Here is a 25,467-nt window from a genome sequence, read left to right as displayed (position 1 = left end):
CTGTTATAAATCCAAGTGGGCGTAGCGACAAAGTCATGGGTATGGAGGTCGACATGAATCCCAACCTCAACTTGGCCACTGATCAGCTGTGTGACTCTGGACTCCGAGCCTCAGTTTCTCAGTGCATAAAATGGAGACACCCGCTCATGCAGATGTGGGAAGGATTAAATGAGATAACATATGCAAAGCACCCCAGATGTAGCAGGCTCTCATAAATGGTACCTATTACCATACCTTGCGGAGCCCAGTGGTTTGGGTTTCTTTTTCCTCTTTCCCTCTGTTCCTCTTATAGGTTTATTTCAACCTCAGTTTTGAGACAATTTAAATAGGTCTACTAGATACTCATCTTGGTGTTTGCAGTAGACTCAGGCTGGCTTCTTGTAGTAACTGAGTCTCAGGCTCTCATGCTTCCAGGAAGGACTGCTCTGTGACATCCATAAGGCATTTACAAGTGCCATGTCCAGCGCCATAGGCTTTCAGTGCAAAGACACTAAACAGTGAGAGAAAGCTGGGAGGAACCGTGGATGGTGGAGGGGATGGCAGGTCATGACCGTGTAGCAAGGTCAGGTACGTAAGATGACCCTGAATTTCCTGTACCTAATAAGGCATTTCTCTCCTTTAATGAAAGGAGGTGTGAGTACCCCTGCCTTCGGTAGTTAGCCCTGGGAACCTGCCACTTAGAGAGGGTGTGGTACTTTCCTGGTGGAGGCCAAATCTGAGAAGCTTCATGACCTTTGTTCTTGGAAGGAAGCTCCCCCAAACTTCATGCAAAAGAGCAGTAAGAAGGGGTGGGGTAGACACGATACCTGCAGTGAATGCAGGAAACCTCAGATGCTCCTGAGGGCTGATTTTCTGGAAGCGACATTCCTGTACCTGAGAGCAGGCATCTGCTTAAGATATCTCCCCAGTACCCTCTGTTCTGGCTTCAGCAGCCCCGTCCAAAGCACACCTGTGTGAGTTCAGCCACGGAGGAGCTGACCAGCGAGGCTCAGTCTCTCTAGTGCTCTCAGGAAGTCAAGACATTTCTCAGGACGTGACCACTGCATGTCCCTCCCAAGTTGGAGACACACCATGCGTGCCGACGATCTTTAGCATTTCATGACTTTCCCAAGGGAAATCCACATCCCCCCCCCCCCAGGCGAGCTGGTCACAGGCAGTCCATTGCCAGGACCGCACTCAGATGGGTGTGTCTGGGTAGCAAGGTGTAGCACCCCAAACAGGCTTGGGCTTGAATTGTGGTTCTGTCCCTGTCTGGCAGTGTGGCCTCAAACAAGTTACTTAGCCTCTTTGAGCCTCAGTTTCTTCATCCATAAAGTAGGGATCGTAATACCTATCTCCTTCAGACTACGGAGGGGCTTAAAGGTGATAAAGTGCGCCCAGTGCCCCACACAGTGCCTGACCCAGAAGGGGTTATTAGGTTGACTCAGGAGCCCTCAGGGCGTCAAGAGAGAGGAAGAGCTTTGGTTCTCCCTGGGTTCTTGACGGGGCTGTGGTTTGCAGTTTCACCCTGGAAGAGTTACCCTTTTTATGAACCTGCTTTTCATTTGAGACATCAGGATCAGTGAAACCCAAGTATTGACAAGATCTGCGGTTCTCAGGTCTCCTTCCCAGGCCACATGTAAGGCATCTGGGGAGTTTATTAAAAGTACCCATGTCTCCCCCATCCACACCTTTTAGAATCAGGATTTGGAACAAGGGGTCAGGCATGGGAAGTTTCAACAAACTCCCTAAGAGATGTGGATATACAATCAGGGCTGGACATCATAGGCTAGATGAGAGAAGGCTAGAGTCTCAAGGGGTTGGCGACAGTCGTGAGGGTTCCCTGCTGAAGTAGAAGAGATGAGGCAGCTGGGCTGAGGGCCCCAGACTCGGATGCAGGAGCCCTGAGGCACTGAGGGGCAGGGGTGACCTTGGGCAAATCACGTAATTTCTCCGGGAGTCTGGCAAATGGGACCTTTCAGCTCTGGCCTTTCAGCCCTGACAGGTTATTATTTGGACGCTGGGGCCCAGGGCTCTGCTGTTTGAAGTAGTAGCAGAGGGAGCTTTGCCATTGTGATACTTTATTGTGAAGCTCATCATCTGTCTCTCTCCCTCCTGGTCTCCCTCACTCCCTCACTTCTTCCCCATTTCAGGAACTGTGTGCCTTCCACCTTTATTAGGGACCATTAGAGCTTTACAGCACCAGCAGATTGGGTGGGGCCAGTCACAATAAACAGATTTAAAATGGGTATAAACGAGGCACCTATAACTGCTGGAGGTTAACACTTTCGGAGCCTTTGAGTGGCAGCCTGACTGCCCAGGCCTGCCCACCACAGGGTGCCTCTCTCCAGTCGGCACCTGTTGGATCAGGCTGGCAACGAAGTCCAGTGAGTCCTTGCTCAGCAAGGATGGGAAACCTCTGCACAGCATCTCCCATTTGGAGAACATCAGTTTGCATGGTGAGCACAAAATTGGTGCTTAATTTATCTCAAGATGTCTTACGAATGGAAACAGAAATGAGCCTTCTCCTCCGTCGTCTTGAGAATCCCACTGCCAGGTAGAGCATAGGGTTTGCATCCCTACCTGTCAAAGACAGAGAAAAAAAACCAAGAAAGTCTTATTCTCGCCATGAAAAAGGTAGTCCCTGAAGTCTCTACAAATCCAGCTCCCTATGACTTTTTTTTTTTTTTGGCTTTTTTCACCACTGAGTCTCTAGCCCAAAGCCCTGTACCTGGCACGTGGTAGACCTTTCATATATTTGTGGAATGACAACCTCTCTTGTAGAGGGCTTCCTGTCCAAAAGCTTCATGCATAAATCCCCTGCTTTATAAGTGTGTTATTCACTTTCAAGCTGAGCATGGAATTCGTTTTATTCTACATAACGTATGTACATATTATTATGTAAAGCATATTCTCCCCTTTGTAGAAACAAGTCATTCAGTTCCACCTCCATGAATACTGCTTAACTAAAGTATACAGTTCACCAAAAAATCCCTCAACGTTAAATGCTACCAGGAAGTTTTCAAGGAACATGTTATTATTTTTTCTCCCTTGTGTTCTGCTCATTTAGCTTCTCCTTGTTTAGTGTATTAGCTGAGTTTAGATGACTCGTTCCGTTCAGTTCTACTAGATTACTTCCTTTTGTAGAAAAAGTTTTTATTGGAGTATGGTTGATTTACAATGTTGTGTTAGTTTCAGGTGTACAGCAAAGTGAATCAGTTATACATACACATATATCCACTCTTTTTAGATTCTTTTCCTGTATAGGCCATTATAGAGTATTGAGTAGAGTTCCCTGTGCTATACAGTAGGTCCTTATTAGTTATCTGTTCTATATATGGTACTGTGTATATGTCAATCCCAATCTCCCAATTTATCCCTCCTCTCCTTCCCTTACCCCCTGGTGACCATAAGTTTGTTTTCTACCTAAGTTTTGTTTCTTATCTGTTTTGTAGATAAGTTCATTTGTACCCTTTTTTTAGATTCCACACCTAAGTGATATCATATGATATTTGTCCTTCTCTGTCTGACTTACTTCACTCTAGATTACTTCCTTTTATAATCTCTTACCAGCATCCCTTGGGCAAGCAAAGAGCAAGAATTACTCTTCCCGCGTTTCTATTGAGCAACTGAGAACTAGAAAAGGGATTGGACTTATTGCAAATCAGTCATTTGGAGAAACGGGAAGGAAACTCCCCAGCTCTGGGCTGCCACCAGGTCTCTGGGGGGACCCCTAAGCACGTTACTGGTGCTCCTGGTCAGTGGAAGCCAGTGGTCATCCACCTTCCAAGGTCTCAGTGCCCAACACCTGCTGCTCCCTGCGACCAGCATCCCTGAGCCTGCCGGGTGATCAGTGGCTGTCTGTCATGCTGATGGTGATGATGATGATGATAATGATGCTGGAGCTGCCCTCCACGATGGTGCTGAAGAGGCTGAGGTGTGGCCGGGCAAGCGCCCGTAATGAGCTCTGACACTTGCCGGGCCTCCAAGGATCTTCTCCCCGGGGCACCGCTTCCCAGCAGGGTCCTGCTGATGAATAGGTCGCAGTGGAAAACCTCTCTCTTCTAAGGCAATTTTATTAGCCCTTCAGTCACAATACAGATGTCTGTTTATGGGACCTCACTTTTATGTGGACACCCAGTGGCTCAGTCTGCTGATGACTTTATAGCCTTCCCCGTTCCCCAGACCCACTAGGAGCATCGTCATTCTCCTCGTCAGCCAGGCCTGGGGGCCTTTGTTGCAGCCGCATTCCCCCTGCCTGCAAAGGCAGCCCCTCAGAAAAGACACCCCAGGAGCCAGACGGTGGCAGGGCTGTGTCTGCCTGCACAGACTTTCAGCCTAACGATGTCCATCATTAACCCTTCTTAGTTTCACCCTAGATTCCTTTGGAGAAAGGCCTTTGAGTTACTCAGGTTGCCACAGTAAATCCCCAGTAATTGATCCTACTGACCCCCAAATAAACCCAAGGGGCCTAAAACTGGGTTCTAACACGGCAAGTCTAAATTTGGGGCTCCCACCAGCAGCCCAAACCCTTTAGAAATGGTCAGCCCATCAGGACCCTAGGTAACAGGTATGTTCTTAGGTCTCAAGAAGTAGGGAATGGGTAGGTCCTTGCAGGCATCCCACTGGCCCTTTGCACTCTGGATAAAGCACTGTCCAAGGTGTCCGGTGTGGAAAGGAAGAGCTGCGACGTCATACTTACTCCTCAGCACCTCCACCTCGTACCTTCCAACATGAAGTTGCTGAAATGCATCCATGCTATCTCTTCATTTTGATTAGATGTTAATCTCTCTTTCCCCTCTCTCCTTCTCTGCTACTCCTCCTTAAAAATACCTGCCTCCCGTCAACCTCAGAAAACCCGGGAGATCAGCGAATAAATTATACCATTTATAATTGCTCAGTCAGAGTTGAAGTGCAGTCAGAGTTGAAGTGCAGGCCATTCATTCATTCATTCATCACATGCTATTATCGAGGGGGCAGAGCATAGTCTGTACAAGGTGCTGAGGAAGGAGATCATGGAGAAGACAGATGAGGTCCTGCCCTCCCTGGGCTTACATTCCAGTGAGAGATGCCGCCAAGAAAACAAATGAAATCATTTCAAACTATTAGTGCATCACGATGGGAGGCTCAGGATATGTGGAGTCAATGCAGGGCTCTCAGGGAAGAGCGAGAGGGGCCAGCTTCAGGATACTACTGCTTTGCTGGGAGACCCTTAGCAAGAGATGGTGGAAATGACTTCTTCCTCTCTGAACCTCAGTGTTCCACTCTGTCAAATGGGCATCTGGGACACATTGAGAAGCAGACTGTGTAAAACACTTACAGAGGTGAGGCCCTCTCAGGTACTCGAGGGTTGGCTGGGTTTCTTTCACGTGTAGCAGCATCTCCCGGATGAAGTGTTCATTGCAAACCCTCTCTTGTTTGCCTGCAGAAAGCAGCTCTCTGCTAAGGAGCAGGCATGGTAGCCGAGATGGGCTTAGCGGGAAGGACAGGCAGCCCTTTCTACCTCCCCACATGTGCCATTTTTTCAGGTGCACATTCATTTCTGTTCTCAGCCGAGATGCTTTTGATGAAAGCCTTTGTCTTTTCTTGGTTACATTTGCTTTGATTTTTATAAGAAAACCAGTTTGTGGGCTTCCCTCAAGTATCACTCAACTTTTACTCCTTGAGTTCAAGAGTGTTTACCGTCCCCGCAGGCCTGTCTGTGTTTCTCCTCTTATGAATTGGGCTCCTAACTAAGCCACCTCGGGTAGAAAGAGATCTGGAATTGAAACCAGCCCCATGTTTAAACTGCTTTCATCTTGCTTCAGATTTTTCCTCCCAGACTTTCAGATTTTTAATCTCCTCAACTCTTGGCAAACATTCATCTTTATCCTCAGAGAGAAGGAACTATTAATAAGAACCGGCAATAGTCCTGCGTGACCAATGAGGAAACTGAGGCAGCAATGCCAGCTTATTTGAAAGCTTTCATCTTTGGAGTTCCCAGTTTCACGCTGGGGGAATTGTTCACATTCTTTTATCCTAAATGAGTATCTTAAGAAGTTCACTAGACTGAATCACATGTGTCTCTGCCTCTCTCCTCAAGAAAGTGACTCGTTTTGGGGAAAAGGGGGAGTGGGTTTATAAGGATGCAGTGCTGGACCCATCAAGACTGGCCTAATTCCTCCTGGTGCCCCTACCCCCAAACCTCTGTTTTGGCTTCATGAGAAAGACAGCTCTGTCTACTTATAATTGATGGACACGGTTGTTTCCTTTTTGGAAGAGCTTTCTCCTCGGCACTCTCCCTCCTGCCTGATTTTAAATTCCCAGTTTCCAGACCCAACAGTGCTGGGCTGCACTCTGCGTGAGGTTAGGAACACAGGGGAAGAATGTGTGTGACAGAGCCCTGGCCGGTTGAGTAATGTTTACTCTGTTGGTGGCTGGGACGCTCACTCGAGCTGGCAGCAGTCCACCAGCCAGAGGAACATTCCTGCATTATCAGGGATGGGAGATTGGCTTTGAAATGTCAAGAGTGAAAGGCAGCCCACCAGATTCTGGGTGCAGCTCACAGACCCCAGTGAAAGGGACCCCCAGGCTTCAGGCTCAAAGGCCACGTGAGGTCAAGCTGAGCCTCCCACTGCCCAGGAGACCCCCACCTCCCTCTTTGCTTCTTTCTAAAAGAGCGATTCTGGTCATGCTTTCTGGGCTGACGCTGCTGTTCTGTTTGCCCAGCATTTTCTTTCTCAGGAGAACCCAGTGCTTCTCTAACCTTATTTTATTCATTCATTATTCTGGCTTCCGAGGAAGGGAGATCTGTATGCCCATTTTACAGATAAAAATGCCAAGGCCCAGAAGTTGACTGGCCCAGAATCATCAGAGAGTCAAAGCAGAGAGATGAGAGAGTATGAATTTAAAGTGGCTGGACACTGGTGCCCAGTTGATTTCTGGAGTTGTGGAATTGGGGTCTCAGCTGGTTGTTGTTTTTTCTTTTAGCCACACCACATGGCTTGCGGGATCTTAGCTCACCAACCAGGGATTGAACCCGGGCCACGGCAGTGAAAGCGCCGAGTCCTAACCACTCCCTCAGCTGGTTTTTTTAAACCATTTTTTAAAATTGAAGTGTAGTTAATTTACAATGTTGTGTTAGTTTCAGGTGTACAGCAAAGTGATTCGGTTATACATATATATTCTTTTTCAGATTCTTTTCCCTTATAAGTTATTACAAAATATTGAGTATAGTTCCTTGTGCTATACAATAGGTCCTTGTTGTTTATCTCTTTTATATATAGTAGTGTGTATTTTTTAAAAAATATTTATTTATTTATTTGGCTGCACCGGGTCTCAGATGCGGCACATGGGATCTTCATTGCTTCGTGCGGGATCTTTAGTTGCGGCACGCGAACTCTTAGTTGTGGCATGTGGGATCTAGTTCCCTGACCAGGGATCCAACCCGGGCCCCCTGCATTGGAAATGTGGAGTCTTAGCCACTGGACCACCAGGGAAGTCCCATAATAGTGTGTATATGTTAATCCCAAACTCCTAAACTGATTTTTGAAGCTCGTAGAGAGCCGGATTAGATATCCAGGGCTCTATGGGGTAGTCCAAGCCCCTGAAGCACAGGTTTATGAAAAGTTTCTGTAGTTAATTACACCCTGGACAGCTCCTCTCTGGCATCCTCCTGGGAGGCAGTTGCTTCCACCTTTGAACACAGGGGCACAGTCAGTCCTATAGAACCCAACATACCCATCATAAAAACCACCGTGCTTTGCAAGGTCACACAATAAAAACCACAGGGCTTATGGGGAAAAAATGGGGTTAAGGGCACAATACTCAAAAGCTTTGTCGTTGACACCTTTTAAAAAAGATAAGAATCTAATAAAAACATTAGCAGAGTTTTACACCTGTTAAATGCCTAAGAAATACATAAACACTGTACAACAATAAATATGGCTCTTTACCTTGAAAAAGGCCTAAAGTTTGCCCATTGAAGTGAGCATCGGAAGGGCTGCAGCTGGTGAGTTATTGTGAGGTGGGGGATGGATGTGGCTTACAGTACATGCAGTGAACTAATGGTAGCTGGTAGATGTTTGAAGAGTGTGAGAGAGAGAGAGAGAGAGAGAGTGTGTGTGTGTGTGTGTGGGTGTGTGCATTTAGTGTATTCCTATGTGAATGGATAAACAAGTTCCTACTGTATAGCACAGGGAACTATATTCAATATCCTGGGATAAACCATAATGGAAAAGAATATAAAGAAGAATGTATATATGTGTATAAATGAACCACTTTGCTGTACAGCAGAAACTAACACAATGCTGTAAATCAACTATACTTCAATTTTTTAAAAAACAAACAAACAAAAAAGCAATTGTAGTTATTCCTATGTGGCTCCATTCAGCTGGGTGCAGATTTCTGAATCCCTCAAATATGAAATTCATGTTGTACTCAAGTTATTCCCTAATATATCAATAGAATTGGAACCAATCCACACTGTTAATACCAATATGACCGCAGAACTGACTGTATTTTCTCCTTCTGCCAGAAGGGATGCTCCCTTGTTCTCTGGGGCAAGGATCCTCAAAGCACCTGAGGGCTTATTCCCTCATTCAATGAATATTCACACATCAGCCACTCTGCTAGGCTCTGAGGATGTACTAATGAGTAAAAAGCCATCTCTTTAAGAGGGAGAGAGAAGGAAACATATCCTCAGGGCATTTTAGTGCAGGGTGACCAGCTCCTGCTGTAAGAGTCTCTACTGTATGTTAAATACAAAGGATGGAACAGATAACTACCAGGATGAATCAAGGAGAGCTTCACAGAAGAGGTGACATTTAGCCCTTTTAAATGATGGGACATGGAGAAGAAGGGAAGAGCTCTCCAGGCACAGGGAACAGCATAAGCAAAGGCACAGAGGCAGGAGATGGCAGGGTCTGGCTGAGGAGTGGCAGGGCTCTGACATGGCTGTATGGGATGTGGTGACAGATGATACCAATAAGGCAGACTGGAGTCACAACAGCCCAATTCTGCCATTGAGGTGTTGGGGCTTTTCCAGAAGGCAGTGAGGAGCAGCGTTAGGTTTCCAAAGAGTGCCGTGACATGGTGCAATTTTGTTCTAGAAAGAAATCCCAGCCTGCAGTAGTGTGAAGAGTGCCCTGGATTGGGTGCTGGTACAGGAAGGCAGCGTATGGAGAGGCCGGCTTCTGGAACCGTAAGCTTCCTTCATGTTTTGTCACTTCTGACCAGTCATGTTGGATAGAAACCAAATGATTTGTCTCTGTCCCACATGCTGTCAGGAGTTTGGAAATGGCATCATCACCCACGGTGCTGAGGCCTGGGAACAGGTGAGAGTAGACATCTCCTCTCCAAGGCCTCAGGGCTGTCTCTAGATTCCAGCTAAGATGACTTTGCTGCTGGACATACTTGCTGTGGTTCTTAGGGCTGCTGATAGGATGTGGCCAATGAGTGACTTGAGCCAGGAAGTGAGTGGAAAGTACATGACCACCTTCTGGCTTTGTCATTTCTCCTGCGGGACCTTTGTGGCTATTAGCCTGGCATCTTCGGTCAGTCACTATTAAACCAGAGCCCTTGTCGTATGTTCATTTTCAGAGCCTGCAATGGTGAAGGGAGAAGGGAAGATGCCATTCCACTTCTTACAGGCTCCCTGCCACAATGCCTGGCACAGGATAGGTGCTCAATGAAGTTTTGTGAATGAAGCCTTCCTAAAAATGTCTTTTAAACAAAGACAATCCCCAAATAGGAGGAACAGATGTATCTCGAGTAACTGTTGTGTGCCAAGCATGGCCTGGGTAATTTCACGCCCATAACTCATCCAATGACCAAAGGGATGGAAATCATTAACAATAAAGAAACTGAAGCTCAGGGAGGTTAAGTAATTCCCCCAAGGTCACACAGCTATTATGTGGTAGAGCCAGGATTTAAACCCATGTCACCTGGCACCAGAGCTTATTCTACTTTGGTTCTCCTTTCAAGCGCTCTTCTGAGTTTGTGAAATACACAAGGACCTGGCCTCTCCTTCCTCTAACGAGAACACCGATTTCTGGTCTCGTAGGCAGAGATCTTGTGATACACCCTCCACCTCCGCACCCCCTTTTAAGGCGGCTGGCTGATTACAGCCACCCTCTCAGGAGCCTGAGTGATTGCCAAATTCCTGGTGAGAGGAGTGTCAGTGGGAAAAGCTACAGGTGCACCTGGAGCGGATGAGCAGCCTCGTGCCCAGCTCTCACCGCACTCTGTTGAGAGTAGTGTGGTGATGATAGCCCCCTCCCCACAGTAGGCACTCCTCTGGCTGAGAGATGAGGGAGCTAGAGCTCACCCAATACACTGATGGCAGAACTGAGTTCAAAACAGGGCTCCCTTAATCCCCAGCCAGACGCTATCTCTCAACCAGAGGTCCTTAAAGGGAGGTGCAGAGGTCTAGGCCCATCTGTCTTTGAGGAGAGCAGCTCCATCATTATATTTCTCATATAATGAAGTTCCGCTGGGGGAGCGGAGAAAACAAGGTTTACAAAGCACAGCAGCCTTGGGCTATGCTGCCGGGATTCTAACAAATGGCTCTTGCCTCCCTCCTGCCAGGCTCCCTTGTGAAGAAGGCTTTTGTTTCCTGCGGATATCTTTGGTTAATTATTTTTAAATAAATAATTATGTAGCCTGGGATAGGGGAGAAGTCTCCCCACGACCCATATTCGATCACCAGAGGACTGGCCCTCTTCCTTCAGCCAAATTAAATAGGCGAAAACGAGCGTCTGTTTGACTTGAGACTGAATCAATGATGGGGACAAGCTGGGAGGTGAAAACACACCTGACTCCCAGCGTTATCACTGCTCTCTCAGGAGCAGAGCATCTTGGGGAGGTAAATAGCTGGTCAGGGAGTCAGAGGAAGCCGGAGAAAAACAGGGTGAAGTCCAGTTTCTCCAAAAGGAAAGAACAAGAGGGCCAGGGGCCAGGCCTCCCTCCCAAGTTGCTTCCAGGACAAAGCATCAGTGGTTGCAGCAGAGTTGGATTCTTTGGAAATGATTCTCCGTGGAAAGGTAATTCCATTCAGTAGTTAGAACCTACTGTTCATTGTCCAGAATTCTAGAGTCTTAGGGCAAATATCTTGGGCTCCATCCCTACACCAGCTCCCTTCCTGCAGCATCGCTAGCCGTGTTTGCCGTTTATCTGGCATTCTGCTGAGAGCTTTATAGATGTTATCTCTAATCCAAACTAGCCCTATTAAGGAAGCGTCCTCTTCACTTTATGAGAGGAAACAGCCACAGAGGGAGAGAGTGATTTTTCCCAAGATCACGCATCTGTTAAGAGCAAAGTCAGGATTGGAACCCGAGTTTGTCCAGCTCCAGAGCACACAATCTTCCCGTTAGCCCTCCTTGTTAGAAAATCCTTCATTTAATTGATCTGAAATCTTTCTCCCCCTTTTCTACTGGACCCAGCTGCCTTCTGAGCTCACAAGTTCCAGATCTCTCTTCTCCTAAATAAGTATCTTGCTGGGAACCCGGTGGCAAATATGAGTGGAGAAAAAGGACCTAATTTAACCCAACGGGATGGAGTAGAGGGTGGTAAAGAGGAGACCTAGGGGCTACAGGTAGGTGCAGAGGAAGTCAGACAGGACTGGGCAGGCAGTGTGGGCTTGGAGACGTGGAAGTCTTTCTTCCTCTTAGCTTCATGGTTCCTGTTCACCACCACCACCAAAATAGAGTGCTCCAGACCTATCACTACCAAACTCCAGTGCCGGCCGTCTGCCAACACCCCCACCCCCAGCAGCCCCTTGAATCAAAAGATGGGGAAACAACCAATAGAAGAAGCCCACAGAGCATGCATCAAGCCACTTCGTAGTCAAACAAGTTGCTCCTGAAGGTTAGAACCCTGCCCTAGCATTTGTTTGTTTTCTCCCCAGCCCTCTTAAGCTCTAGGTCACATCAGCCTTGGGGAACGTCCTTTGCACAATTCAAGGAAAACCAGCTTGGATCTCCTCTTGGCAAGCTTTGTCTTCGTGAATAAGAGGCTGCTGGTTAGGGCAGCTTGCCTGGCTCCCGGGGGTGCGGAGGGGGACTTGTGCAGGCTCCTCGAGCAGGTGGGGCCCCAGGTGGGGCAGGAGGCAGGGCAGGGGGCAAGCGGACCGACAGAACTCGGATACTTGATACAGTGATGTTTGATCCTGGGGAACTGGGCAAAAGGGAAAACGAAGGAGAAGTTGGTCCTCCTCTCCAAATAATTCCATGCCTAAGGCATTTGGTCTCCATCCCTTGCAGGTAGGTCCCCCGAACCTTTCTGTCCAATCCAAAGCATAAACCAGAACACTGTCTTTCTCAGCTTTGAGCTGAGGGTGAGATGCCCCAGCTACCCCTGGCTTCGTCTTTGGCTGTTTCACGGACACATCAAGCAGGACTTGGACTCTGCACACTGGGCCCAGATTCTCTTCCCCCTTCAGCTCCCTTCAGCCGCCTGGTCTCTGCCCAGCACTGGCCCTTTCCTGAGCACAGACCTGCACTTTGGTTCCCGAGCAAGAGGGAGGGTCAGAGCAGTGACGTTGTACACATGCTTGGTTCTCCCCTCCCTTGCAGACCAAACTGCAATAGTTTACTAGGCATCCGTCTCCTGCCTGTGCTTGCTGCCTGCCCCACCTCCTAGCAGACACGCCTTCCCCTGGGCCCTGGAAGTCAGCCAAATGGGACCCCACCAAAGGAATGTGAGTTCCAGAACCGAAGACTCCTAGCTTCAGCCCCATCCTGACCCTGCTCCGCCTGTGTCCCCCTGGCCTCTTGGGCTTGGCCAAAATGGTGGTGCACAGAGTCTGGTGCATTTTGTTGTGGCCCTTATAAGGGTTGTTGGGCCAGTCCCTCTCCGTAAAATCCATCAACTCATGCTTTGAAGCCCTGCTTGGCCAAGCGATGCCAGGGAAACATTTCTAGAAGGCATTTTGAAGAACAAAAGAAATACGCCAGCCAGAAAGAGAAGCCCCTAAATCCTAAACAAACTATGCTGAAGCAACAAGAATCAGAATCCATTCATTTGTTCATTCGTTCGTTCATTCATTTGACAGATATTTATTGAGTGGCTACCGAGGGAATACAGCCATGAACAAAACAAAACAGATAAAACATCCTGCCCTCATGGAGATTACATTCTAGAATTCAAGCAGAGGCCATGCAACCTCTACCCTGGAGAAAGACAGCGGATAGAAGGCAGCTTTTCTTCCTTGTCATCCACCCTAGAAAGCAAGCGTTCTCGGGTCAGGTGGCACTAATATTCGCTGTTGGGTCTGCCTTGTTTTGCAGGAGTGCGCTACAGCCAGCAGGGAAACAATGAGGTCACTTCCTCCTCAACAATCAGTCACCATGGCAACAGCGCCATGGTGACTAGCCAGTCTGTTTTACAGCAAGTCTCTCCAGCCAGCCTGGACCCCGGCCACAATCTCCTCTCACCTGATGGTAAAATGGTGAGTACACCTGGGCCATTGTAGCTCTGGAGCTGATAAGATAAGAGGCAAAACAAACACAACTTCTCACAAGGCCTGCCTCAAACAATGAACCATTGTAGCCCCACAGGGGAAAATGGGGGCCGTCCAGAGTTGGAACGGAAAGGTAGAACCGGTGACCCAGCCTTTGGCGGGTGGAAGAGGTGTTCGGTTTGAACCCAGCCAATAAATCTGACAGAGCCCTGCTCTCGTTTTATTGATTGAATGCCTCATAAAGGAGCAAAGCGGGTGGGACACTGTTTGTTTTGGGGCTGCCAGTGACATTTGAGTTGATAAAATGCTCATTCATCCCCCCCAACCCAGGGCCTCCAAAGCTAGTTTTTTAACCCAGAGAGCACCTCACTTTGAAACAAGCCCCCTCTTCCTCTCCACACCCCCCTGGTCCTGGCGAGGAGGGTAGTTAAGTCAGGATTGAGCGGATGGCGAGAGGTGGGGAAGCTTCTGGCACGGGTTTTGAAGGACACTGGACGGCAGTGAAGATCACAGCACAAAATGGCAGGTGGGGTGGGGCGGTGCTTGCAGGGTGAGTGGGAAACACCAACTTTGAAGTTACAGTGACCCGGGTTCAAATCCCAGCTCGGCACTTAATAGCTGTGTAGCCTTGGGCAGGTTCTAGCTCTTTCTTTCTCATCTATAAAAAGTAATAACACTAGGGTTGTTGGCGGAACAAAGGTGATAACACAAGAGGCACGGTGTTGGGGACGGTAAATATTCAATGAACGACAATGCGATTGTTGTTAGGGGAATGTCAGTATTATTCTCCCTAAATGAAGTTGTCTATACCCATAACCACAGCCCAGCCCCAGATGTCAGTTGAGCAGCCCCGCCCGGTGAGGAATAGACTAGTTGATGTTGAATTTTCGACGTTCTAATCCTCAAGCAACACAAGTGCAGCAGGGGAGGGCGGCTTCCAAGAGAACGCAGCATGACAACACTAGGAAGGGTAGAACGTGGAAAACTTGATTCTTTGGGTCATGCTCTGTGTTTCACAGGAGGGAGGAGCCGTGGGTTCCTGGCTTCCAAGCTCAAGGTGGAGCCGTATGCCTTCCTTCAAGGTGTCTGACCTAGAGGCGGGGGTGGGGGGTGGCGGGCAGGGAGCCGATGCCATTCTAGACCTTGACGTGTGTGCCGTGTAGGCAACACAGGAATGGTGAGTCACAGGTGACTGAGTCCCCAGCTCCCTGGAGGAAAAAACAAAGTGTAATATCCGAGGGGAGCGCCAGGCCTGGCCAACTCTAGTTTGGGGACTTGAGCTGATCAATCCCTGGTAGTGGTCTCTGCAAAAGGAAACGAAAGATGCTCCTAGGGGAGCCCTTTTGCAGCCCCCTTGCCCACCTCTCATCCCTTAAGCTTCTTCTTTGGCTGCCTTGTGAGACCCAAATAAGTTAAAGGATTGCCCAGACTTCCCTGGAGGAGGGGGGCGGGGCTTGCGGGAGAGATCTTGACTTCCCAGCGGAGGAAACAGGTCTCCTCTCCTATTGCTTGAAGGTCCTTGGGGTTTCCCTGTGAGCCCTCCCGCCCTTCCTCGTAACAAGCAAACTGCCTCACCCAGGCCGGGGCGCTCCAAAGGCAGCCGCAGGAGACGCTTTTTTCTTCCTCTTCTGCTCGGCAGCGCCCTAATGAGCAGTATGTTATTGGATTGATGATTGACCAAGACAGCACACCTCAACGTTAGCAAACACCTGGAAGCTTGTTTGCAGGGACCAGCTTTTCTCTAGTTTCCAACACCCTGGCTCATATGTTATGTCACTATCACTGGATGCCCAAATTCAAGAGTCTGTTTTCGGTTAATATATAACAAGCCCATCACAGATCCTGGTCCACCAAAGACAGGAGTGGAGTATGGTTTAAAATAACGCAGCAAGGGAACTAGTGTGTCCACGTCGTGGGTTCTGTTGTTTATCAGCCATAGGATGGACGTTGCTTAACTTCAGTTTCCTCATCTGGAAAATGGGGGATAACAATGCCTGCATCACCAGGGTGGTGTGAGGCTTGCCTATAACTCTGCCGTTTTGGGGATAAGACCCATCCAGGGAATGACAGTCTTCGTGTGCTGACCTGTGGTAGGATGTGCATTTGAAATCTTCCCACAGGGATTGGTTTTGGAAATAATGGTGATCCCTTTGAGCTTTCTTTTGTTCTATTTGGCCCCCACCCCATGCCCAAATGGCATGCGTCCACAAAGAGCTGGCCAGGTTTCAGACTGCAGTCTGTGTCTGTTGAACCTTGTGTTTTAGAAAAGCCCATGCTGGATACTTCCACAGTATCAAAGCAGTAGAGCTTAATAGTGAAAAGCTCAGGCCTGGAGGCAGATCGCCTGCTCTTCATGGCCACTGTACCACTTGGGCACATTTCTTAACTTCTCCAAACTTCCGTCGTCTTGTCTGCAAAGGAGAGTTAATGGTACCAACCTTGTAGATGGTAGGTGTGTGAAGCACAAAGCAAAGGACTGCAAAAGGCAGCGTTGATACCACTCAAACTCTCTGGATTATCCTGTGAGGATCATGACAGATATTCTTGGCAGCTCCCTGGCTTCCATCAGTCCTGAAGGCAAATAGAAGATGATGGTTGCGTTTTAGAGTGGGAAGGAGCTTGACCAAGGTGCCCCCCAAAATAGTAAGTGGATGGGACTTAAAGCCCAGCAGCACTGGGTTTGAATCCTGGCTTCCTCGCTTACGAGTCAGGTGACACAGAGCTGCTCTCTCAACTCTTCTGAGGCTCACTTTCCTTCTCTTTTTTAAAAAATTTTTATGGAAATATAGTTGATTTACAATGTTGTGTTAGTTTCAGATGTACAGCAAAGTGATTCAGTTATACGTATATAAATATATATTTTTTCACATTCTCTTCCATTGAGAGAGGCTCAGTTTCTTAATCTGTACCATAGAGCAATAATCATAACGCCTTCCCTATGTGTGCCATTAACTATTGAGAACAATCAGTGAAAGCACTTTACAAGCGCGAAAACCATACACATTTAAATTGTTTTTATCATTAGCACCCACGTTTCTCCTTCACCGTTAAAACCAGACATTGAAATGGCAGAGATTACTGTCACTCCATTGACTTTCTCCAAAGGACTGCATTACTCAGGGCAAGTCTGAAGGCAGGTCACTGACTTTTTTTTTTTTTTTTAATGACTCTGACATTTTGAAAAACAAGTCCAGCAAACAAGCTGGTTCTCTCTTGTTTGATGTGGTCAGAATTCCTTCTTGGTCATGTGACCCCTAACTCATGTCTTGATGCTCATTTTAAAAACACAAACAAACCTGTTTGGTTTTTTCTTTCTTTCTTTTTCAAATTCACCTTGGAAGCTATGGGGTTGATCAGAAGGGCAGGCAAGAGAGAGTGTCTTCCCCCCTGGGTGCTGGTGTGAGACCTATAGTCTAAGGAGCTCTGGGTCACAAGGGAAGGAAGAAGGAGAGGGCGACTCAAACATCTGATGTATGTATCCCAACCCTAACCCACCTGTCAGCATTCCTGATGCCATCAAGAATGTCTGAGTTATTTCAGAGTGAGGGGGGACAGTCCTTTCTTAGTAATACTTCTAAAAATTATTTTAAAACTATAAATAGTAAGCTACTTTATCATGAATAAAAGTTTGTGTGTATGTGTGTGTAAAACTGAAAACTCCTTATAATTAATGGGGAAACATTGGAAGCATTTCTGATAATACAGAATCAAAGTAAGTACATCTATTACCTCTGTTACTGGTTAATACTACTGGGAAAATTCTAACCAATGCAATATGACATGTAGACGTATTAGCACTAGCAAGGAAGAGACCCAATTAGCATTATAGGCCTGTGACGCCGTTATATATACACTTGGGAAAATGAAGAAAATCGATAAGGAAAAGACACTATTAGGAATAAATAGAAGGACTCAGAGTGGCCTTGGACAAAAATACACAAAACTCAGTAGGTTTCTCTTACTAATCTGTCATTAAAATATAATGGTGAAACAGAGTAGGGGTACCTGGAGCAAAGCCTCATTTAGTAGCTTTGTCATTACAATAGTAGCTTCCTGCCCAAAAAAAAAAAAAATTTTTTTTTAATGTATAGTAGAGATTTGGGAAAAGTAGAGAAGCCCAATCATGGCTGATCTCCCCCAGAAAAACCTTAGTAATAATTATCGGGTAAAAGTCCTCTGTGAAAAGTAAGAACTTGAATTTTAGAGTCAGACAGACTTGGATTTGAATACAAGAGTTACCATTTACTAGTTGTCGGATCTCAGGCAATCTGCACAACTACTCTGAGCCTCAGTTTTGTTATCCGTGAAATGGAAATGGCAGAAGTATCTGCCTCGTGGCTCTAGTGAGGTTTGTGAGTTAATGCATGAGCAGTGCTTCCTAGAACCTGTACTCAGTGAAAGCTTCCCTGTGCTCCTGCCTGGGCCCTAATCTGCTACGCTAGGGAATCCCAGGGCATTTCTTCAGCTACTATTTTTAGCAATCACATGTCTTTAGCACCAATACTATAGAGGGCATAGAGCAGAACAGAGGATACTTTCAACATGAGCCAGAGACAATCATATAATACACATGGGCTGAGGAATCTCTAAGGCAAGCTAGTAATTCAAAGGTAGTCAACAAGCAGGCACATGAGGGAAGGGATTATGGTCAATATTACTTACCACTCCATCCTCTGTACCTAGAACGGTGCCTATCCCTCACTTGGTGCTTAATAATTGTTCCTGAATGGATGAATGAATGAATGAACCAGTGAATTAGCCATGCCAAGGAATTGCTGAGCCACATCCTTTTGGACACTGCTCTTTGCAACCCTGATTCTACTCATGCTGCTCTTGTTTTTTTCTCTCCAGCAGATCTCAGTCTCAGGAGGAGGTTTGCCCCCGGTCAGCACCTTGACGAATATCCACAGCCTGTCCCACCACAATCCCCAGCAATCTCAAAACCTCATCATGACCCCCCTCTCTGGAGTCATGGCCATTGCACAAAGTAAGCTCTGTTCTTGGTCAGAAAACTTGGGGGCAGGGAGAAGCAGCATGGGAAATGAGTCAACCTGATTTTAAAAAAACAAAAACAGAAGAACTAAAGAAGATCCCCTTAAAACTCACCCGACACTTGTAGGTTTGATTCAACTCGTTTCGTTCCTTATTTCTCTCCTCAACAAGATTTGGATTGTTTAGCCTAAAATAAGAGAAAATTATGGAACGGAGTTGAATCCTGGTCACAGCTCACCAGCTGTGCATTGTGGGTCAAATCATTGAAGCTTTATGAGGGTCAGTCTCCTCATCTGTAAAATGGGTTGGCAATCCAATGACCGTGTGTGTAGACATGCCTGTAAATCGATAAAGCGTGAGTATGTATAATATTGTAGCTTATACTTTTGTCTGGTGTTCATTCCTATCCCTAAGTATGTGGTGGGTTTTCTAGGAGGTTGGGTTGTGTTGATGTTTCTTTGTGTTGGCCAAGATGGAGCAAGACATGAGGGGCTTCCTTCTTAAAGGGGAATTTTGTGTGGTCGAACGAGACCTCCTTGGCCCACGGTGAAAACATACTGAGAAGGGACTCTGCAGGAAAGTGTCACAGCATGTCTGAGCCTTGACAGATTTAAGGAGACATAGGTTGTGTATGCCCAGGACTGAAGACAGGGAGAGGGGTCAGGTCCTTCCAGCCCCAGCAGCTCGCATCCCACAGAGAGTCCATCCCCATCCATCACAGACGGGCCACTTCAGGGCACAGGAAGGCTGACACGGCTGTGCCAGTGGATGTCTCTCTCAGAGTAATAACGTTGATGTGTATTCAGCATATTTCAGCCTTACGGTAACAGCTCAGGCCAAGTCTTCCTTGTGACCCAGGGAAGCATCCCTGAGAAGTCTCGGGAAAGATCTAAGGGCAGTACATTGCTTATCTTTCTTTCACCCTGGGGATCGCCTCTCTTCCTAAACCATCTCTAGTCAGGGTAGCAACTCAGATCACTTCTGAAGAGAAGGACTTGTGCTCTCCTTGAGGGCAAAACAGGGCTAGGCCCCTAGGAGACACAGGAGTTTACTGAATAAATCGGTGTGGCTCTCTCCGTCCTCAGCAGCTGGGAGATTGATGCCCTCCCCATTGAGTTCTGTAAAGCGAAGTGGGAAAGGAGAAGCCTTTAGCGGACTCACAAAATAAAGTATTTAAAATTTGCTGCCTTTTCACGGGGCCCTCTCCAGCAATATGGTAACCACGCTAACACCAGGGTTTGAGAATGAGATAGGATAACTGAAACCAGCTTGCTTACCTTCTAGAAGATTTGAAAAGGCCTACGGATAAGATATCCCACCTATATTTTTACAACCAAAATGATACACAAACTGTCCCACTTACCTTCTCTCTTCACACGTCCAGCTTTGGCTGACACACACAGTTATATATTTTCTTAGGCACTATCGGAATTAAAATTTTCCCTGGAGCTATTACATATTTTTCTGTCTTGTTCCTCCTAATTTTTCTCACCCGTACTTCTCTACCTTCTTACAATAATCTTAATCTCCTACTGCAGACAGCCAACACCAGAGTACGTTGACCTTAGAAGGGTGTGTGTGTGTGTGTGTGTGTGTGTGTGTACTTCAAGCATGTTGAGGGTCACCAGAAAACGTGGCTGACATGCAGTGGTCCTACCCCATGGAGTGTCAGGATGAAGAATCAGTTACGAGTCCAAACTTGTACTGCTCTCCACACGACAGGCCAATAAACCGAGAGATGAGTTTTGGGGCAAGGAATAGCCAACTCCTGTCCTGTTGAGTATGTGGGCCCTGCCTGGCGACTGCAGAGGCCCAAGGAGAATGTGATAACAGATTACCCAGCAGTGCCAATTCCTCATTCTCTACTCACCTACTGGACTGGATAACATGCTTCTTAAGCAGGAATCAGTGCCCAGAAAACAGATGGAAAGGCCAAGAGTCACACTTCGCAGGAGCTCGAATGACATCAGTGGCTCTCCATCCTGGAATTGAGGCACATCAGGGTCACAGACTGTGTTGAAAATAAAATTCCTGGGCCTCACCTCTAAAGTGTCTGACTCATTAAGTCATGGGTGAGGCCGAGGAATGTATATTTCTTAAAGTGCTCCCCAGGATGATTCTAAAACACAGGCAGGTTGCAGAAGTATACCCTCCACTGTCATCCACTCTAGACAGCATAATTTGCTTTTCTGGGCAGAGATTTCCTAAAAAGAGCAGTGGCAATGGGCTCGGGGAGACAACAGCAAATCCATGGGGCTTCCTCGGGTACTGAGACCTTACGTAGAAGGTAGGAAAAAGGGAAACAGGAGATCATGGTATCAGGTGAGACACTGCCTAGAGGAGAAGCCGAACCCCTGGGGAATTGGAGATAGCACTATTCTGAGCGCTCAGAGGACCCCACCTCCCCAGGCCCAGCCAGGAGAGCCAAGAGGGGGCTTATTCCTCTTCCCTTCTGCTCATGGGTCTCACCTTTTAGGTTTCTGATAACAGTATCAGCTGGGTTCTGAGCAGGCCATCGTTGAGGTCTTTGTGCTATCTCCACGGAGGACTGCCTCCTCCTGTGAACCTGCTTATGGAACCCTCTCCGTCTCAGGAAAGGCTCTCTAGGTGTCTTTTCCACATTTGCCTAAAAGAGACCTTTCTCTGGGATTCCTTCTTCATCGCATTCTTCCCCCCACTTCCCAGAAAGCAAGGTCAAAGGAACCTTGGCAGTTCCAGGAAAGAGGTCGGGATGTCTTTCCCCTGATCCTCACATCCCCACTCCCACCCTGCCTCAGGTGCCTTCCCCAGAGTCCCGCCCAGGGAGACGATGGAGGGTGGGTACCAGGGACCTGATCTTTGCAGTGCTGGCCCCAGTTCTAAAGAGACCTTAGGATACAGACACAGTACAGAACCACGGAGGCCCTCATCCTTCCAGAACAGAAAGCAACACCTACTGGAACTGCCAACCTTCAACTTACTACTTAACTCCTTCCAATACCTGGTCCTTTTGAGGCCAGCAGCCCTGTGCTGCCAGATAAGATATACCCTTTTCATAGACTGATTGAGTTGCAGTGTTTTATCCCCTCTCTGTTTCAGGCAAGAGAATGAGCATCTGACCTCTTTCGGGTTTTGCACAGCCCGCTAAATGAGGGGCTTCAGGCTCCATGCCTCCAGGAGTGTGGAGGGGGTTTTGCTTTTTATCCAAATGTGGGTCCCTGAACACTCCTGCCCCCTGCTGGACAGATATATCTGGGCAGTAATCTGCACCTTGGTGTGGATGCCTTTAACCCTGCTCCCTCAGAGCCAGGCATGGATGGAGCAGGCAAGCACAGGGCCCTGCAACCTCAAGGGAGCTAAGTTTGGGAGGTCACAGGACAACTTTGGGAGACTCTCAGGTCTCCGTCAGATCTGTTGAAAGCCCATTTGCATCCACAACTCGCTGTGGAATTTGAGCAAGTCAACTTAATCTCTCTAAGCCTCAGTTTTTTGGTCTATAAGATGGGTCTGTAAAATTGCTTTCTGTGCAGTCTCTTACGTAACAGGCTCAGCCCAGTGCCTGGCAAATAGCAGGGCCTCCGTTGATGACCATTCACATCTGTTCACCTGTCCTCCTTCCTGAAGCCATCTCTAATCTTCCCTCTTGTTCACACAGGCCTCAACTCCTCCCAAGCTCAGAGCGTCCCTGTCATCAACAGCGTGGCCGGCAGCCTAGCAGCCCTGCAGCCCGTCCAGTTCTCCCAGCAGCTGCACAGCTCTCACCAGCAGCCCCTCATGCAGCAGAGCCCGGGCAGCCACATGGCCCAGCAGCCCTTCATGGCCGCTGTGACGCAGCTGCAGAACTCACACAGTAAGGACACGGGCAAGTCGGGGAGGGAGCCCAAAGGGACCTCAGCAGCCGAGCTCTTCCCTCTATGGGTCTGAAGCTTCTTGGAAGCTTATTGGTCTGGTCACTTTTCCCTACCTGTGATCAACAAAGCCAATATCTCAAGCATAACTCTTATGCAGTGCTGTGCCTTTTCTGGTCCTCTTCTCTACCCCCAGGATTCCTGGGGGAAGATTTGATGAAGACAATTAAGACCTATATGGAAAGGGGAGCTGGAGATAGAGAGTAAGGGTAGCTTAGATGTGGAACGAACTCATGCCCCCTTTCCCACCCTGGCCCCCGTGGAAGAGACCCCCAGTCAAGCGCAGCCCCTTTTCCCAACGAGCCTCAACTTAGCCTTTTCAGTTCAAAGTTCCAGGCAGCTGTTACCAAATGATCAGACTTGGCATATAATTTGCCTCCTATTTGCCTTCTCTGAAACTGAAAAATCTTCCAGAGTCCCCACACCCTCCAATTTCCACACCCCAGACATCTCCAATCAAGAACCATGAACATGGGCAGAAAATACCGCCTACACATCATCCTGCACAAGGAATATTAGAGTTTCTGCCCACCACACAGAGGCTGCTTCCCGCCTCCAATTTCTACACCTACCCCAGGTCTACCTTTCAACCATTTAGTTCCCACCCACCCCCATCCCCCGTGTCTCTCCCCCTACCCCATCCTGAGCCCCAGACCCCCAGTCCTCTGGCCACGTCAGGCTGTAGTCCCTGGCCTCTGAGTTTGGGGAGAAATCATGGAAAGGATGGCTTCCCTGCTTCAAGCACAGTTACCACCGGGACACCAGGGACGTCTGTGGAATAGAGTGATAGCCTTAGGGTCAGACAGACCTAGCTGTCTGATTAAATCCTGGCTCTGAGCCTTACCAGCTAGGGAGCCATTGTTAAGTTCCCTAGCTACTCTCAGCTTCAGTTTCATCCTCGTAAAATGGAAATAGTGTGCATGTGGAGTGATTAGGGAAATGAAACAAAACTAGGTATGAACTGTGTTTGGTAAGCGTTAAAGAGTTGTAAAACTGCAAGTGATTATTTATCAAGGAACTCCTTAATAGAAGGAGGCAGGGATGGGAAAGAGGATTTCAGTTTCTCCTCCGGCTGCCTCAGGCAGAGCTGTGGGTCTGAGGGAGACCAGCCAAGTTCAGCCTTCTTCTACGCTCGGGGCTCTATTCCCAGGCCTGCGGAGCTGGTTTCTAAGTACCATCTCACATTCCAATCACATTTTCAAGGCTTTAAAAAAATCTACCACAGCCTGTAGCGGAGTCTGGGACCACAGGTGTACCACTGCCCTTCCGTCCAGGGCCAATATGCTCCCCACTTGCCCCCACCCCTCACCTGGACAGGATTCCTCAGTGGCGAGGCCCGGGTATGACAGTCGGAGAGTGGTCACCAGTGACCTGTGGACTGCCATGGCCCAGCTGGCCTGGCTGGCTCTGAAGAGAGAGCTCACGGTTGCCCCAGGCCAGGAAATAACCAGCCTCCCTCCAAAGGAAGGGCAGGCTGAGGCGTGGGGCTGTGACCTTCACCCGCATCCCCAACTGGAGGACTCCTTGGTAGAACAAGCTGGTCCCTCCCTCAAGGCCAGACATCCACATGCTTTCTGGGTTGGTCACGTGACCTGGAATTTCCGTGACTCTTATGGACGAACTAGCGTGAGTCAAAGGTTCCAGACTTTGTGGACACATGCTAGAAAAACAAAAAGTGAGCCACATGCTCCTGGAGGTTTTCTTGGTATCTAGTCTCATTTTGTCCATCAGCCTTCATATCTGTGTGATGTCATAAGGCATTCTAGCGCAAACCGGAACAGCCCAGAATTATACAAGTAATGACATCCGTGTCCATTTACAATTACTAATTAATCTACAGTTGCTAGCACGAGACCTGGTACTTGAGTCACGGCAGAACCGGTAGGCAAACAGGCCAGCTCCTTCATTTTGCCAGCTATTTAGAACTTTTTTTTGCCCTAAGTTCTCAGATGTACCACATATGCCTAAGGATCCCTTGTTGATGCCCAGAAGTCTAATACTCTGTTGAAAGTCAGGGGGAAAGAACTGCTCCCACCCCAGAAGTGCCAGCCACCACTGCACACCAGGCATTGTGCAAAGCTGCTGATCTATTTGGTATGAAGTGCTTTAAACACAAGCTCTTCTAATCCTATATCATTCCCATTTTAGAGGTGAGGAAACTGAGGCTGAGTTGATTAAGGAGCCAGGATTTAAACGCATGGCCGTTCTTTCTATCACATCGCACTGCCTTGCCAGACATAACCACCACCACCACCTTCCTTTTATCTGCCTGGGGAAGCAGGAGCAGTGGTGTGGGCTGGAGGTGGCGGGGGTCTGTAGCTATGCTCACGCCTGTGTGATCTACACCTTGATTTTGTCTTCACTCTGTCTCTCTAGTGTATGCACACAAGCAGGAACCCCCCCAGTATTCCCACACCTCCCGGTTTCCATCGGCAATGGTGGTCACAGATACCAGCAGCATCAGTACGCTCACCAACATGTCTTCCAGTAAACAGGTAATGCCGGCAAGAAGATGTCGGGGGAGGGGAGGGATGACTATGGCTACTCATGTGCAGAGAGTGCGGCAAGTGTGGACTCAGCCACAAGCGTGATCCTTCTGAGGCTCCCCTGGTACTTGCTAAAGGAATCCCTGAGGTCACAGGGCAAAGAAGATGGGCCACAGCCTGAAGGGGAGGGACTTATCGCTCCCCCCAGCATCCCTGACAAGAGCGCTAGAGTACTGAAGTTTTATCAGTTGCTAGAGACTGGATTACACAGAGCCTGTAGGCCCTGAGATTGAGTATCTCCAATGCATTGATCAGTGAGCCACAGCAAAGGTATTTCCAAGGAGGGCTCAGAAAGTCAGACCCCCTGCGGAGTTCCCTGCTTTGCAAGAAGGATCCCTGAGGATTTCCCACCAATAGAGAAAGTGACCAGTGAGTCCTCAGGCTGATTCACCCAGTCCAGGACCCATGTTGGACCCCCAACGCTGTAAGCTCTAGAGAATGATGCAATTCTGCCAACCCATGGGGACTCCCCAGTAGACAGCCTGGCCTTGCCAGGGACCTGCATTTACTTGGTGTTTTACAGAGAAACTTAGAATCCACTTCCTGGTGCACTGAAAGTGGGGAATTCAGAGGCTTAGTCACCATGTCAGTTGATGACTAATGCCCACCTCCGCATAGAGGGGAT

The 25,467-nt window shown here is 48.1% G+C and overlaps 1 protein-coding gene across 6 annotated transcripts in view; it reads left to right on the top strand.

Moving 5' to 3' along the window:
- HNF1B (HNF1 homeobox B) overlaps window positions 1–25,467 on the top strand; it is a 92,406-nt gene that overhangs the window by 17,901 nt on the left and 49,038 nt on the right. For 2 of the 6 annotated variants that reach the window (XM_060135657.1, XM_060135659.1), the window contains exons 5-8: window positions 13,245–13,405; window positions 18,272–18,404; window positions 22,044–22,238; window positions 24,673–24,791. In XM_060135657.1, the coding sequence (XP_059991640.1) occupies window positions 13,245–13,405; window positions 18,272–18,404; window positions 22,044–22,238; window positions 24,673–24,791 (608 nt within the window). Of the gene's footprint in view, window positions 1–13,244; window positions 13,406–18,268; window positions 18,405–22,043; window positions 22,239–24,672; window positions 24,792–25,467 lie in introns of all 6 variants that reach the window. The other 4 variants (XM_060135656.1, XM_060135658.1, XM_060135662.1 and 1 more) reach the window with 3 other exon arrangements.

The sequence above is a fragment of the Lagenorhynchus albirostris genome, chromosome 20 (assembly GCF_949774975.1).
Source record: "Lagenorhynchus albirostris chromosome 20, mLagAlb1.1, whole genome shotgun sequence".
Taxonomy (NCBI): Eukaryota; Metazoa; Chordata; class Mammalia; order Artiodactyla; family Delphinidae; genus Lagenorhynchus; species Lagenorhynchus albirostris.
Note: the sequence above shows the minus strand (reverse complement) of the source record. Positions and strands in the feature narration are given on the sequence as shown.